At 37.5% G+C, this 15,717-nt stretch overlaps 1 protein-coding gene across 3 annotated transcripts in view; it reads right to left on the bottom strand.

Moving 5' to 3' along the window:
* COL24A1 (collagen type XXIV alpha 1 chain) overlaps positions 1 to 15,717 on the bottom strand; it is a 313,443-nt gene that overhangs the window by 3,138 nt on the left and 294,588 nt on the right. For all 3 annotated transcript variants that reach the window (XM_031465514.2, XM_064493376.1, XM_064493375.1), the window contains 4 exons: positions 9,747 to 9,812; positions 8,943 to 9,111; positions 3,195 to 3,304; positions 592 to 807 (listed from right to left, as the gene is read on the bottom strand). In XM_031465514.2, the coding sequence (XP_031321374.2) occupies positions 592 to 807; positions 3,195 to 3,304; positions 8,943 to 9,111; positions 9,747 to 9,812 (561 nt within the window). The remainder of the gene's footprint in view (positions 1 to 591; positions 808 to 3,194; positions 3,305 to 8,942; positions 9,112 to 9,746; positions 9,813 to 15,717) is intronic.

The following is a 15,717-nucleotide window of genomic DNA, read 5'->3' as shown; positions in this document are numbered from 1 at the left end:
TGAGTGGTGGGCTGCATTTGGTCTGTGGATTGTAGTTTGCCGACATCAGCTCTACAAGATAATGTTTTTAAAATGATAGGCTTTTCATAACATTATTTAATTTTAATAGGAAAAATGGGCTACGATTCAAATATTGATTTGTTGGACCAGTCTGTCATCATGCCCATATTTAGTAACAGGTGTAGGGACTGAGAAGATGAAATAAAGCTGACTTACCTCTGTAACCTGTCTTCCATGAAGTAATGAGACACAGAGATACAGTGGTAAAAACATATGAAAGAAATCACTTGTCTATTAATGGTTCTATCTATCTATGATATAATTATTTTATATGGGGAGTAAAAATTAATGTATTAACAGTTTTGCAAAGAAAACTTGATGGATGGCCAATGGGTGTGATAAGATACGATATAAGCAAATAATTGACTCTGAAAAGTGTATAGTTATTACAAATCAGGCACAGTAAAACTTACTACCCTTCTGTATCTGCAGTTTGCAATTGAAGTCTTATTCTTATTCTATATTAATTTTATAGTTTTATCAGTTTTAAGTTAGTTATATTGAGCAATTCTAAAAGTGCCATTCCCTTACCTTGCAGTCATCTGAAAGCACTTTAGGTTCAAGTAGAGTGTTTTCTTCAAAAGTCTGGCCATTCCATCCCTTGAAACCAACAATGAGTCCTGAGCCACTTGTCTGAGCACTTGACCACACTGGCATGTTTAGACAGTGGATGGTAATGATGTGGGTGGCTTCTGAGCTCAGTAAATGAAGGAAGTTCATCTGGACTTTCCCAACTCCGAACTCCAACTAATGTCATAGAAACAATATACAAGTTAGAAATAGCAATTGAAAAACTTAGTTTGGGGAAACTTGAGGAAAGTCCTTGAAAGGCAGCCTTGACAAAGCTCCTTTTCTTGACGTTTACTTGCCAGTCAGTGCTGGTAAATGCTGGACCACTGGCTCTTGCAAGGTTAGGGCAGTGGGGAATCCCTGATTTATAGTATTTTCTGATTTCCATGGTTGTAAATACTCCCACCATGGCTGATTTTAGACTATAGAGGTGGTGCCATCGAACACGGAGTTTCCAAGAGCTGTTAGCGACAGGCTCTCCTAAACCAGTAGGAGCTGGCTTTAGCGTACTGCTAGGCTACTGAATATGGCCAAATAGAAGAAGATAACTTCACATAATATTATCTAAAATTCATGAATAATTTGTTATTGATTAATGCTTAATAATTTTTTCATAAAAATCTGAAAATCTACTCTTTCATCTGAAGATTTTTTTTTTGAGTTTCCAAAGATACAAGTTGTAATAACTTGCTTGAGTGATTTTTAACTATGAGAGCCTTCAAAGACAAGGACAGAATCTTATTCTTTGTGTTGTCAGCTCCTAATGCAGTTCCAGTCATACAGTGAGCCATCAATAAATGTTTACTGAATGAATGAATGCAGGAACAGGCATTAGCTAATACAGTGAACAGTACAGTGCAAAATTGGAACAAGGAGGTCTGATTACACATTTTTCAGGCTTGGATAAAGAAGCACATTCATATTCTATAGCTTTAGACACCATCATCATCATTATTTTAGTATTATACAAGAAAGGGTATGGTCATAATGTAAATCAACAGAAGTGGAATTTATATTAATCTCCAAACAGAAAAGTAGAAAAATATGTTAGGAAGTAACAGAGAAGGAAAAATAATAAAGTGATTAAAAAAAAAAAAAAAGTAAGGCCTCAGGGAAAGAGAGGAAAGGCGAAGGAAGGGCATACGGGTGAAACACAGAAGGATCACTGTGAGGAGCATTAGCATTGAAGTAGTTCAGATTCCTTCATTCTGCAGGTGAGAACCACAGACCTGTACAGTATGGCGCCTTTCTGAGCGTTAGTTTCCTTGTTGGTAAGGTTGGGTCTAACGCTGACCTGACAGGGTTGTTACAAGGATTTGAGATGCCAAGTGTCATTTACTAGCATGGTGCCTTGCACAGAGCAGGCGCTCTGGCAGCTCACAGTGTCATTTCCCAGGTTTGCAGAGGAACAGAAATTAGAATCCAGCTCTCTGATTCCACGTCTACTGTTCCTTCCACCACCTGCCCAGTCCCTCTCAGGCTGAGGTTATGGAGAGGAGAGATGGGAGAACTGAGCAGGTCAAGGAAGGATTCCGAGTGCAGCTCCTTCGCTGCTCCTAGCTTCTCTGCACACCCCCTCTCCCCTTTTTTCCCCACAATAATGCAAGTACAAACCCTTGGCTAAGTCCAGGGGAGTGAGGATGACCATGTGGATACTTTGGAAGAAGGACCATCATGCTGCTCTTCGTTGGACGTACACAAGTTCCCTAGGAGTAGAAGAACCCTCCCCTCCTCTGCTTTGGGGGTAATAAGGGTGACTGCCTATTGAAATGAACTGGTGAAGCGCCCTGGTCGATGAAGGGGAGCGTTTTAGGAGAGGGCGGCTAGAGAGACTGGCGCTGCACGTCTTAGCTGCTGCCTTTTATGATGGACAGAACACGCAGTAGGTACCTGTGCGGTTCTTTGTCAGTGAGAATTAAGTTCTTGGCAGTGCCAAGCTGATTCAACCAGAAAAAGAAAGAAACGCAGTTTTGGTTTCTTCAATATACATTATAGGTAGAACTAAGCTTTAAGATTCAGAAATGCTTGTTACAATACCCAGTGTTATACAGCAAACTAGTATTTGTTCATTCTAAACATTTGGCTTATAGAATTATACTCATAAGGAGTTTTAAATAATAGTCAGTGGATGTTTAGGCGAGGTTATTTTGCGCTCAATCACCAAAAATAGCAAACTTCGTGGCAGAATTCCTCTTTTAATGATGATGATGGTATTTTCAGTAGAACTTTCGGTAACCGATGACTGAATACAAACATTGCAGCTGTTGGGGGATCTTTCTAAGGCATGCATGTACATGAAAGCATAACGTTTTACATTTTTAAAAGGAATTTAAAAAGCGTGGTCAATAGAGTAAGCCAAGCTAAGCCTATCATAAAAACATACAATCAAAATGTCAAGATATAACAGGATTGTTTTTAAAAAAAACAAAAAAAAATTCTTCTTATATATAGTAGAGAATATCTTGCTTCCATTCATAAAATTCATAACTATTTAAAGTGACATAATTTTTAAAATCACTGATAGCAGTCAAGCGCCTACATATATTCTGAAATTCAATACATACCTTTGTTACAGAGACAGGAGATAAACATGTCTGACCACCAGCACTGAAATTGCAGAAAACCTCAATGGCATCTGAAGGGCACCCGAGATTTGGATCAATCCAGTATTTTCCTATTAATTTAAAGATTTAAATGCTTGTGCTAAAATATATCTGAAACATCCTTAACAAATTATCATAATTTCAATACATTTTTTCACACTCTCCTGTTAAAAAAACCTTAGATTATAAAGATACTTACATTAAGTGAAAGAATGAAAGCTACACAGCATTATAAAAATACTGTGTTTTTCAGAGACCCATCAATTTAAGGGCATTTCATAATTTTAATAAAAAAATGACAATCTATTGCTTCATTCTATAGATAAGATGAACTCAGCAACTTAGTGAATTGTCTAAAGTTACATAGTTAATAGAAAAGTTGAAATTAATATAAGGCATGTGTCTATCTCTTTTCTATGTCATTATAGAGCTTAAAAACGAATATTTTTTAAAAATAGAAACTTCTTCAATCTCTTTGAGGAAAAACATATCTTTATATGTAGTATAAATAATTAAAAATAACCATTCAAGAATACATTTTTCTTTCCAGAAACAAAAAATGTTTATCACTTTTGTGCTTTCTCTTCAGATTTGTAGGCGGCAAGCACTGAAGTGTCTAAGCCAGTGTCAGCCTGCTCACCTTTGCGTCCACTGAGTTCCCAGGAGCATCAAACAGGGCGTAAACTTGGACTTGAGGACATATTCAGACTGAAAAGTACTAGGCTAGCATATTAATTCCAGAATAATGGTCTCAGAATATTGAAATAGCATCTTATTCCAGATGCAAAGGGCAGCAATTTTTGAATGAGATGGCCCTGCCTTCTTGCATTAAAAAGGCAGGACAGCCAAGCAGTAAAAGTCACTTTCTGTGATAGGCAGAAATCGTTATTTGTTCCATTCTTCAGCAGAGCCCTCAGGCTTCTGCGGGGCCATCACTTTAGACTTCCACAACATCCTTGACTGTACTCCCCTCCGCTATTTCTACTAACCCTTCAAGATAAAAACTTGTTGCTTGGTAGCTCCAAGAGCAGGGGACTGTCCTACTGTTTAGGGGCATCAGAACCACCTTTTAAAACAGATAGCCGGGCCCCACCCCTAGAGTCGCGGATTCATTAAGTCTGGGAAGGGGCTTGAGAATCTGCATCTAATTCTAGTCCAGGGACTATATTTGGAGAACCACAGATTTACTGACATATGGGAGAAAGGAGTGAAAGAGATCCTAACACCGTCCCGTTTTCCCCCCATTTCAGAATTTTTAACGTTTTGAGATCTGTAGAAATTACAGCTGGACTGTTTGTTTTGTTTTAACCAGGATCTGATGCAGGCTTACAGTCTAATCTCTCTTTCAAGAAATAGTTTCCTGCTACTATGTGAGCTAATAAGTTCTTTATAGAAAGTTTTCCCTCAAGTGAACTCGCATCGTTCTATGGGGTGGGATGCTTTGAATCCAGGCACCGTGTTGTACGATGGTGAACCGGAGGCGCGTGCTGTTTGTTTCAGGGTATCCTGAGCGACAGATGAAGGACCGTACCACCGTGTATTCTTCTGTAGGCCTAACAGTTCTAACTCAGAACTGGCTCTGCCCTGAGAACAGTGCTTCCTTTGCTACCCTTTCCAGTTCTGCCACAGCCTCTACAGCACCGTCCCTGGCTGGGGAAGGGGACTTTCTTGCCCCTCATTGCCACTTTGAGACCATTCTCCCCACTTTCTCCCTAAAAACCTCCGTGGTAGAATTACTGTCATCTCTCATTACCCATTACCTTTTGCCATCATCAACTTTCTTTCTTTGATAACTTTGGCTTTTGGCTGGCTATCCCTTTCAGAAAATCTATTTATAACCTAATTCTTGGTGATTTTACATCCATGTGGTTGATATTTGTCATACTCTGACTTCTCGGTTCCTTGATCTCTTTCCCACCAGTGTTCCCGGGCCCTTCCCCTGCCATGTTTACTTTAATTATTCACTCCCAAGGCCATACCCCAGTCTTTGTTATTACCTGCAACTCTCTTCTACGATTTCATCTCTCTTCTTCTTCCAGCTCATTCCCTCTAGTGTTCTGCCTCCAATAATTCCTTGATCCCCTTAGGGCCTATCATCCATTCACACTACCACTTTTTCATCATCCATCATAGTCATGTGTTCATTTTTCTTCTTCCCTAGCTTAAAACCCATGGTCCTTGACCTTAGTCATTTCCTTAGAGACTTCCTTCACGCTCTTGCCCTGCCTCACTTCACTGTGCTTGTCTCATAGAACCCCAGCCCTACATAAATCCAGTGTTGTACCTAATCTGTGTCTGTACCCACACAGCTACATGTGGCTGGAGAAAAACACACCTACGCTGACTGCCCTCACTTTGAATTCAGATGTGTGTGAGGCTGCCAGACAACGGTACTTGTTTCCCAAGTTCATTCCCTCTGTCACTCTCCTAGTTCACTATTTGAAACATTTTCCTAGCCTCTCAAGTTTTTACTATATCTGTTCCTTCATCCTGATTCTCGAATGGTAACCCTTCACTTTCACTGAGATAACTGAAGCAAACTGAAGAAAAGTGATCCAAGCTCTAATTACTAACTCTACCCCCCTATCTGTACTCGCACACCCATGTCCTGCCTTCTCGCTCATTGTGAGTAAACTGTGTTCCTAAATAAGGTTTCTCTTGTGTCTCAACTTTTTCCTCTTACTTTTTTCTTTTGAGTCTGCTTCTGTTAATCTGCCTTTTCTGCCATTTCTCATTCATGGTGTTTCATCAACTTGTGTGCCTACTTATCATCAATTGTTTGCTGGGTACTATATATGAAAAATTTGTGGGACTAATTTAAGCCCTAGGATATTATCTTTTATAGAAGATTTTTGTTTGTTTCTGTTAGGTATGAAGGGGTCCTAGCAGTCTGGAGCCATCTTAGTCCAAGTTCAAAGACTGAGATTTTCTGAGCAATCTCGATGATCTGAAGCTAGGCTACAATCTGTATGAATGCCTTGTCTTCCAGTTTACTCTCTCGCTTAGAGTGCAGCCCTTTGAAATCCTAAGTCCTCCCTTTTGTAGGCTTCAGATTCTAACTTTTGACCCCTATCCCCATGAAGCCACCAAAAGCACTACTCAGTTTCTGAACACACCCAAGTGTTGTATTCATCTCCCTGCTGTCCTCTTCAAAATCTTGGCTTGAAAGTTCCTCACTACTTTGTTAGTACTTGATGCTTTTAAATTAATTTTTAAAAAATTTAGCCAGGCAAATTGAATTTCCTGCTTCATTACTGGGACTGGAAACTCTCCAGCTCCACTAGTTTTTCTTGTAAAACCTAATATGGTTTTAACTACTACCATTCATCTAAACTGGTCTTGTGAAGGTCATCAAAGATCTCCTCATTACTAAACCTAGTAGCCTTTCTCAGTCTTCACCCCATCGACTCAGCTACTCCCTTCCTCCTCAGGCAAACATTTTCTTCACATTCATCTAATTTTTCTTCTATCTCAATGATAGCTTCTTCTTAGTTTCTTGGTAGTTCCCCTTCAACCCACTGATATCTAAACATTGGAAAGCCCCAAGGTATAGTTTTTAGAACTCTTCTCTCTATTTAGCCACTCTTTAGGCAGTCTTAAACAGTCCTGGGGCATTAGATGCTCTATATATGCAAATGGCATCCTACATTTCACCCTGAGACAGGACCTCTCTCCTGACTTCTCTCTTGAGTCACCAACTACCTACTTGACATTCTCCGCTTGAATGCCTAACTGGTATCTCAAATTAAATATATCTCAAACTGAACTTCTGATCTTGTCTCCAGACCTGCTCCTCTCTCTCTGTTGAGAGCAATCCTACTCTTCTAGTCCCTTGGTCAAAAATCTTAGAGTCATCCTTTATCATTCTACTTCTCTCATAACCCACACCCAAAATATCAACAAAAACTGCCAGTTCTACCTTAAGGGATAGCCAAAGATTTGACCATTTCTTACCATTTCCCCACTACCAAATCTAGTCTAACCCATCATCATCTCTTACTGGATTATTTCAGTAGCCTTCTCAATGGCTTCTGCTGCCCTGTCCTCACTATGTTTGCAATACAAGAAACATCCAAAGTACTATTTTCAAAATTTAAGTCATGTCATTCCTTTGCTCAGAAACTTGCGAAGGCTTCCCATCTTATTCACAGTAAGAGCTGGAACCTCTAAGATCCTATACAAAGTGGTTTCTTGTTACCTTTCTGACTTCAGTTCCTGCCACTCTTCCCTGTGCACTCTCTTCCTGCACCCTGGCTACCCCTGGAACATGCCAAGCACACTCCCAGGCCCAGGCCCCACTCTTTGCATTTGTTCTTTCTTCCTGGAAAGCTCTTTCCCCAGATTTCCTGTGGCTTGTCCCCTTACTGCCTCCTAATACTGCTCAAATATCACATTCCCAGTGATGCTTTATCTGACTCCTCTATTTACAACTTCACCCCGCACTCCACTTTTTAATCATATTCCCCTTTCCTGCTGTTTTGTGTTGTTTCTATTGTACTTACCATCTCCTAGTGAAGAAAGTATTTTGGGGCATAAAGATTTTCTGATACCATGCAATCCATACCACTTAGCTGTTTCTCCTACAAGGAAGGCAGACCTTGAAGTAGATTTCAGTAATTCCTATGTCTTACAGTGTCTTTGTTCCTTTCAGATATATCGAACTGCATTTTTATACCCTCAAATTTGGGAAAGAAGCAAACTTAATTACTATAGGAAGCTATAACTGTAAATATTATTTATTTTTATGATAATCTAGGGCAGAACATAGCTATAGAGGTAAGCATTTTATTAATATAAACAAAATGAATATTTTCATTGCATTTCTGGAATGGAAGATGTTTTTGAACAAATATATATATGTGAATGTGTGTGTATAAAATTAAAATAGATAAAATATGGACTACTCAGACTATTCATTCTACAGAATTAAATAACTTAGTGTTTTTCAAATCAGACTATGTGTCATTGCGTGATAGGTCTGGAGTTTTTACCAAAAAATGATAACTACTCGTGTTGGTTGTATAGCTGACCAGACAGACCCAATAGAAATTAAAATTAAATGACATGCTGTAGCAGTCAGGGTTTCCCCTACTTATCATCAGTGATGGCTGCTCCACTTGCTGTAAACCTTTCCTTGATGGTTCTGCTCTAAATTCATCTTTGCAACTCTAGCTGATGGATATGTATGAGGATGAGAAAATTCCAAGAATGACAAGCCACTCCATCTTAATAGTCACCGATTCTGGAATGAGGCATTTAAGTTCCATTTTGTGTAAAAACTAATTTTGGAGAGTGTGGTAGAGGGGCTCTATGATGTATTTCTTCGTGTTGCCAACTTTGGTGGTCCTGACAGGTGCTTCTGTGTGTCAATCTTAAAGTCAACCCTTCCTGTCTTAATTTTTTAACACAGATGTGCTACATTCCAAGCACAAAGTATAAGCAAGTGATATAGTTAGGGATGGGGTGAGAAAAGTTGGGGTTAAGTCAGGCTGTTTAGTAGAACACCTTAATAAAGTGAGCCCTTGGAAAAGGATACTTCGACGTCAGAAACATGTCTCCCTTGAGAGTACGTATTTGGTTCTTGATGTTAAAAATGCCTCTGCCAGGGTTTTATCAAACATGATTAAGGTTTGGAATGAATACACTGCAAATCTTAAACACTGAAATGATGAAATTAGACATCAGAGTTTTAGGAAACCAAGAACTTACCATCTGATACTTTATGTTCACAGTTAAGCAAATCTTTGCAGATTCGTGCTGGGTTATCTCGTGTGCCAAGAGGATTCTTGATGCTGTGCAGTAAATTGCTAAGGTAGTTCAGGGTTTTGAATATCTCTGCACTGTGGTCAATTAAAGTCACTTCAGTATTCTGGTAGCTCTGCCAGGTCATCATGAGAATCATATTAGCAATGAAGCATAGAGTAGTCATCACCAGTATGTAACCCGAATGATCAACATGGATCAAGGCAGAAGAAAAATGTATTCCTATTGTGTGCAATGAGTTACGATATACAGAACAGTTTACGTTTCACTATAGGCACATGTGTACGCTTTATTAATCTTGATCTGAAATAAGAGGTTAAATTCACACTCAAGTCTAGATTTCAAGCTGACATAAAACTTAATAATTAGTATGCCTACTGCATAATTTTAAAAATTATACAATGAGTAATTAATGTTTAAAATAAGAAAAATGAGTAATGATGATGGATAGTGATAGATACCATTTTAAGAAAGGGCTAATTTAACTATTTTCTTCTCCTTAGTACCAAATTCTTACTTTTAAAAAGCCTTTAAAATATTATTTTATGGTAAATATTTTCATTAAAAAACATTTAATGCATGTATTTCTGTTTATTAAAATTGCTTACTTTGTCCTTAAAAATGGTTTCATTACTCTTAATTTCTTTTAAATACAGTCTTTGAGATAAAGTCACATTTTGGCTTCTGAAAACAATTTCTGCTTAATTTGTCTATTGAGAGTGCCAATGTAAATAAAGCCAGATATATTACCTCCATCTGTAGGGCAGTATGTGATTCAATCAAGGCTTGAATAGCAGCATTGATATCCATTTGTTTCTGTGTAAAACAAAACCATTTGAGATCAGCAATAAGATCAACACTGAGTGCTCTAAAGTAAAGGCTGTAAATTCTGAAAGCACTGCTGTTAAAGAATACTAGACTTCTTATCCGAAAGGGGTTTGTAACTCTTATGGTAGACAGATCTCACAAATAGTGCCTGGCTATCTGAAAGGACAAAATGCTGCCTTCATCCAAATCTCAAAAGTCTCCTAATTAAAACAGGACCAAAGTCTAGAGCTCTCAAATGAAAAACTATTTGTCTCTGCTGCATGAAAACACACACAAAAGTTACTCACATGGGAGAAGAATGAAATATGATCCCCTCAGTTAATAAATTGTAATGAAGAATAAATAACTGTAGTAATTTTTAACAGTTACATTCTTGGAAGGAAAACAGAATAAAATATTACTGTCCTGAGGTAGTCACATTAGTTTAATCTGATACTTCTGTGGTCTTAAAAACAATTTCTGAAGTTGGAAAATGTATCATTTGTCCCAAAAGAAATAATACAGCATGAATCCAATCTCCTCCTGCATTTAATAAAAGATATTTTTAGAGAAAGACCCAGCATAATCATTTATAAAAGTCTTTCTGTATTTCATTTTTTAAAAAGCTTGGAAACAAAGAAGCATGAGTTGGGAGAAAGTCCTGAGAAATGGCATCTGTGTAAGCAAGTCAAGCAGCCTAATTTCTTTCAGAATGATTGGATGGCTGAGATATCTTTTTATTTGGAGGTCCATACAATAAAAACTGTTTTCAACAGATCTCTCATAACTCATGGCTGGTAATTTGAAAAACTATTTAAAATGATGGGACAATCAATAAAATGTACTCATCCTTGCCTCAACATGTGGTTTTCATACTGGAAAATATTTGACTCATTCTGCATATATACACTGCCAAACACATACTGAGGATAAAATGGTAAGCAAACAAAACAGAAAAAACCTTTCCACTTAAAAAGCTAAAGCCTTAGAGGTGGAGAAAGGCATTAATCAAATAATCCCAAAAGTACATATCTATAAATTTCAGTATGTGCTATAAAAGTACATGGATCTATGAGATAAATTACGGAGTCAGTCAAATCTGAAGGATATAAGAGGTTGGAAGAAGTAGATCAGGGACAGCTTCCTTGATGTGGTGACATTTCACCCGAGATCCATAGAACCAACAAGAGTTGTTAGAAGGGGTGGGAGAGCTTTCCAGGCAGAGGTAACACACTTGAACAAAGGCCTTGAGATAGAGAGGCGTGGCCTCGTCAAGAAGCAGAAAGGCTTAGCCTTAAAAGTCCTGTGCAGATTAAATAATTCTGACCATTCATGCCTGTGTGAGTCAGCAGATTTTGGACATGGGTCGCACAAAAATAATTGGCACTAACAATGGGCAACGGAACTAAGTACTAAACAATAGCCACTGTCATGTCTTCCAGTTTGGGATTAGGGCTTTAATCTTATGAAAGCTAGCAGTAAGCAGTTCTCAGTCTCTTTGGAATCAGGAGCTTTCTGTCCTTTTAAATATTAAATACTTCAAAAAACTTCTTTTATGTGAGTTATAACATTTGATATTTACTATAGTAGAAATTAAAGTGTTAGTTGACTTAAAATAATAAACCTATTATATATTAATAAAATAAACTTTTTTTAACTAAAAATAATTGTATTTTTCAAAACAAAAAATTAGAAGAGTGGCATTGTTTTACACTTTTGTACATCTCTTTAATGACTGGATTAGGAGGAGGTAGCCAGATTCTTCTGTTTGCTTCTGTATTCAGTCTGTATGTGAAGAACACTGGCCTTAGAGATATGCAGTTGGAAAAAAAGATTATTTTAGTAGTCTTTGCAGATAATTGTGGGTACTCTTCTTTGATACTATACCAAAACTTGGTAAGTGGTAGTTTCTTACGAGTTGGTTAAAATGTGAAATCTGAAACCATATCTACAAACTTTGTACTCTTTTATATTAAAACATACTGATTTAAACTATGAAAGAATCATTTATCTATGCATGATTTTGTTAAAAATCATGATTTTTGTTAAAATCATGCATTGATCATTTGGAAAATAATGGGTCATGGAATAACCCAGATCTTCCAGATACTGACATATTTCATTACGTCACATCAAAAAATTATATTCATTAACACTGTCACCAGTCTCATCAGAAAAACATAAATAATGGGAAGCTGTCAAAGCTGTGATAGATACAAGTTTTTCTCAGTTGTTATTTTTGCTTGAAAGATTGAAATTTATCATTGGCATCAAATTCTGCTAGTTGTTTTCCTTGAAATGACAGGCTTATTCCATTCGTTTTCAAGAAAACATCCTCCAGATACTCATGTCTGAATAACACTGTTATTTTGTTGTCAAGTAGTGTTCCATGAAAAAAGCAGCTAGTTCAGTTTGCAACTGCAACAATTCCACAAGTGCTTTTATTTGAGGCAACCACTGTACTCCAGTATGCAGCAGAAGTACTTTATATGTTCTTCCATTTATTCATACAGAATATTAAAAAGATGTGTACTGAAGACTAAAGACTTAAAAGACAGCAAAAATGGAGGCGTCATGACCTCCCAGAAGTCTTTCTTCTATAAAAGCAATAAGAAAACTGGGCGAAAAAAGTCAGAATTTTCAGACTTACAGAAATTAACAAAATGCTTGCAGCAATCTGGAGAGCATTTAAGAAAAATAGCTGAATTTCAGTAAGAACAGTGAGCTTTGTAAAGCTTTAATTTGCTATTCCCATGCCTCTCTTTCCAGCTCTGTGGTAGCCTTGAAAACCAACAGCCCATAATCACAAGGAAAACAAGAAGCCTGGAAACCACAGGAGAGAGGAGAATGGCACTGGAGTTGCCTCAAGGCCTCATTTCCACTGAAATGTCATTATTTGACCTGTCTGGTGGTTCCCTGGAAGACACCACTTGCAAGGCTGTCTTCATTTCACCTGACTCAGAGCTAAGTACAGAAAGCCTCTTCGCAGGGAGCATTTTTCAAAAACATTTAGATGAAATTGTTTAATCTTGTGTCTGCCTGAAACAGTAGAAAACAGTTGTGGCACACAATAGGCTAAGAAAATGCTAGGGAATGAGATGTCCATAGAGACTTTGAAAAGCTCTGACATATTCCTGTGAACCTGGAAGTCCATTTGCATGCACAGGGGTGTGTACAAGCTCAGGAAAAAAGAAGGCCTTAAAAGCTTGCTCCTCTGGCTGACCTTCAGGCTCTGTGAAAATATGAAGTTAAGAGACAGGTATAGTTGTCAGTTGCCTGGTTGAGCATTAAAGGAGTGCTCCAACATGCACACAGAGACCCTAGGCAAATACTGAGAGATGCACTGGTTCTGGCATTTAAGGAAATCTCTCTCTGATCATTAACTGGCCACTAAGCTGGGTAGAGAATTTAGTGGTCACATATGTCAAAGAATACAAACTTCATAAAATTCAGAAGAGTCACTAAACAAACAACAAATAGCAACAACTACAAACACTGAGGTTGGGGTGAATTTGATTTTGAGAGATTCCACATTATTTAAAATGTCTAGTTTTCAAGAAAAAAATTATAAGATATGAAAAGTAACATTAAGGTATGACCCCCCCTCTATACATGAAAGCAAGCAATCAACAGAAACTGTTCCTGTGGAAGCCTAGATGTTGAACTTAGTAGACAAGGACTTTAATCAGGTATTTCAGATACATTCGAAGAACTAAAGGAAGTCATATCTGTAGAACTAAAGGAAAGTATGAAAAAGATGTCTTACCAAATAAAGAATACCAATTAAGAGATAGAAATTATAGAAGAGAAATAGAAATTTTGTAGTTGAAAGATACAATAACTAAAATGAAAATTCACTAGAGAGGCTCAACTGTAGATTTCAGTAGACAGAAGAAAGAGTCAGTGAATTTACAAATAGTCTATTGAGATTATCCAGTCAGAGGAGTAAAAAGAATAAAGAATGAAGAAAGACTCAGAGACCTATGGGACATCAGAAAACATACCAACATATGCATAATGGGAGTCTCAGAAGAGCAGGAAAGAGGAAAAGAGAATAGAAAGAATATTTTGAGAAATAATGGCTGGAAATATCCCAAATTTGATGAAAAACATTTATCTCCAAGAAGCTCAATGAACTCCCCTAGACACATCATAGTCAAACTGTTGAAAGCTAAAGACAAAGAGAGAATCTTGAATGCTGAGAAAAGAGACTCATCATATCCAAGGGATCAGATTTTTCATCAAAAACCATAAAGGTGAGGGGGGAAGGGTACAGCTCAGTGGCAGAGTGCTTGTGTGGCCTGCACGAGATCCTGGGTTCAATCCCCAGTACCTCCATTTAAAAAAAAATAAGTAAATAAAATAAACTGAATTACCTCACCACCCTCTCCCTCAAAACAAACAAACAAAAAACCCCATAAAAGTGAGAAAGCAGTAGAATCACATATTCAGAATGCAGAAAGAAAAAGACTGTCAACCAAGAATTGTATATTCAGTAAAACTATTCTTCAAAAATGAGAAAAAAATTAAGATATTCCCAGATAAACAAAAACTGAAGCAATTCATCACTAGCAAGTTTTTCCTAGGAGAATAATAAAGGGAGTCCTCTGGACTGAAACAAAGAATGCTAGGCAGAAACCTGAATCCACATGAAGAAATAAAGAGCACTGGTAAAGTGACTATGCAGGTAAATACAAAAGAGGGCCCAGATCCCAAACAGCCAAAACAATCTTGAAAAGGAACAAAGTTAGAGGTCTCACACTTCACTTTCAAAACTTACAAAACTACAGTAATTAAAACAATGTGGTACTCAAATGACAAATGCTGGAGAGGCTGTGGAGAAAAGGAAACCCTCCTACAGTGCTGGTGGGAATGCAGTTTAGTGCAGCCACTGTGGAAAACAGTATGGTGATTCCTCAAAAGACTAGGAATAGACTTACCGTATGACCCAAGAATCCCACTCCTGGGCTTATATCCAGAAGGAACCCTACTTCAAAAAGACACCTGCACCCCAGTGTTCATAGCAGCACTATTTACAGTAGCCAAGACATGGAAACAGCCTAAATGTCCACCAACAGATGACTGGATAAAGAAGAAGTGGTATATTTATACAATGGAATACTATTCAGCCATAAAATGACAACATAATGCCATTTGCAGCAACATGGATGTTCCTGGAGAATGTCATTCTAATTGAAGTAAGCCAGAAAGAGAAAGAAAAATAACATATGAGATCACTCATATGTGGACTCTAAAAAAAAAAAAAAAAAAAAAGAACAAATACAAAACAGAAACAGACTCATAGACATAGAATACAAACTTGTAGTTGCCAAGGGGGCAGGGGGTGGGAAGGGACAGACTGGGATTTCAAAATCTGCAGATACTGACAGGCTTATGCAGAATAGATAGACAAGTTTATACTGTATAGCACAGGGAAATATATACAAGATCTTGTGGTAGCTCACAGCAAAAAAAAAAATGACAATGAATATATGTATGTTCATGTATAACTGGAAAATTGTGCTCTGCACTGGAATTTGACACAACATTGTAAAATGACTAGAACTAAATAAAAGTTAAAAACAAAACAAAAAAAAAAACCAGTGTGGTACTGGCATACAGACCAATGGAATAGAACAGAGTGCAGAAATAAATCCTCACATACATGGTTAAATGATTTTTTAGAAGGGTGCTAAAACCATTCACTAGGGAAAGAATAGTCTTTCAACAAATAATGCTGTGAAAATTTGATATTCATCTGCAAAAGAATGAGTTAGACCCTTACATCACATACAAAAATTAACTCAAAATGGACCAGACACTTAAATATAAGAGCTATAACTACAAAACTCTTAGAAGAAAATATAGGGGAAATGCTTCATGACATTGGATTTGGCACTGATTTCTTGGGGAT

The sequence above is a fragment of the Camelus dromedarius genome, chromosome 14, assembly GCF_036321535.1.
Source record: "Camelus dromedarius isolate mCamDro1 chromosome 14, mCamDro1.pat, whole genome shotgun sequence".
NCBI classification, from domain to species: Eukaryota; Metazoa; Chordata; class Mammalia; order Artiodactyla; family Camelidae; genus Camelus; species Camelus dromedarius.
This window is presented reverse-complemented; position numbering and strand designations above follow the sequence as displayed.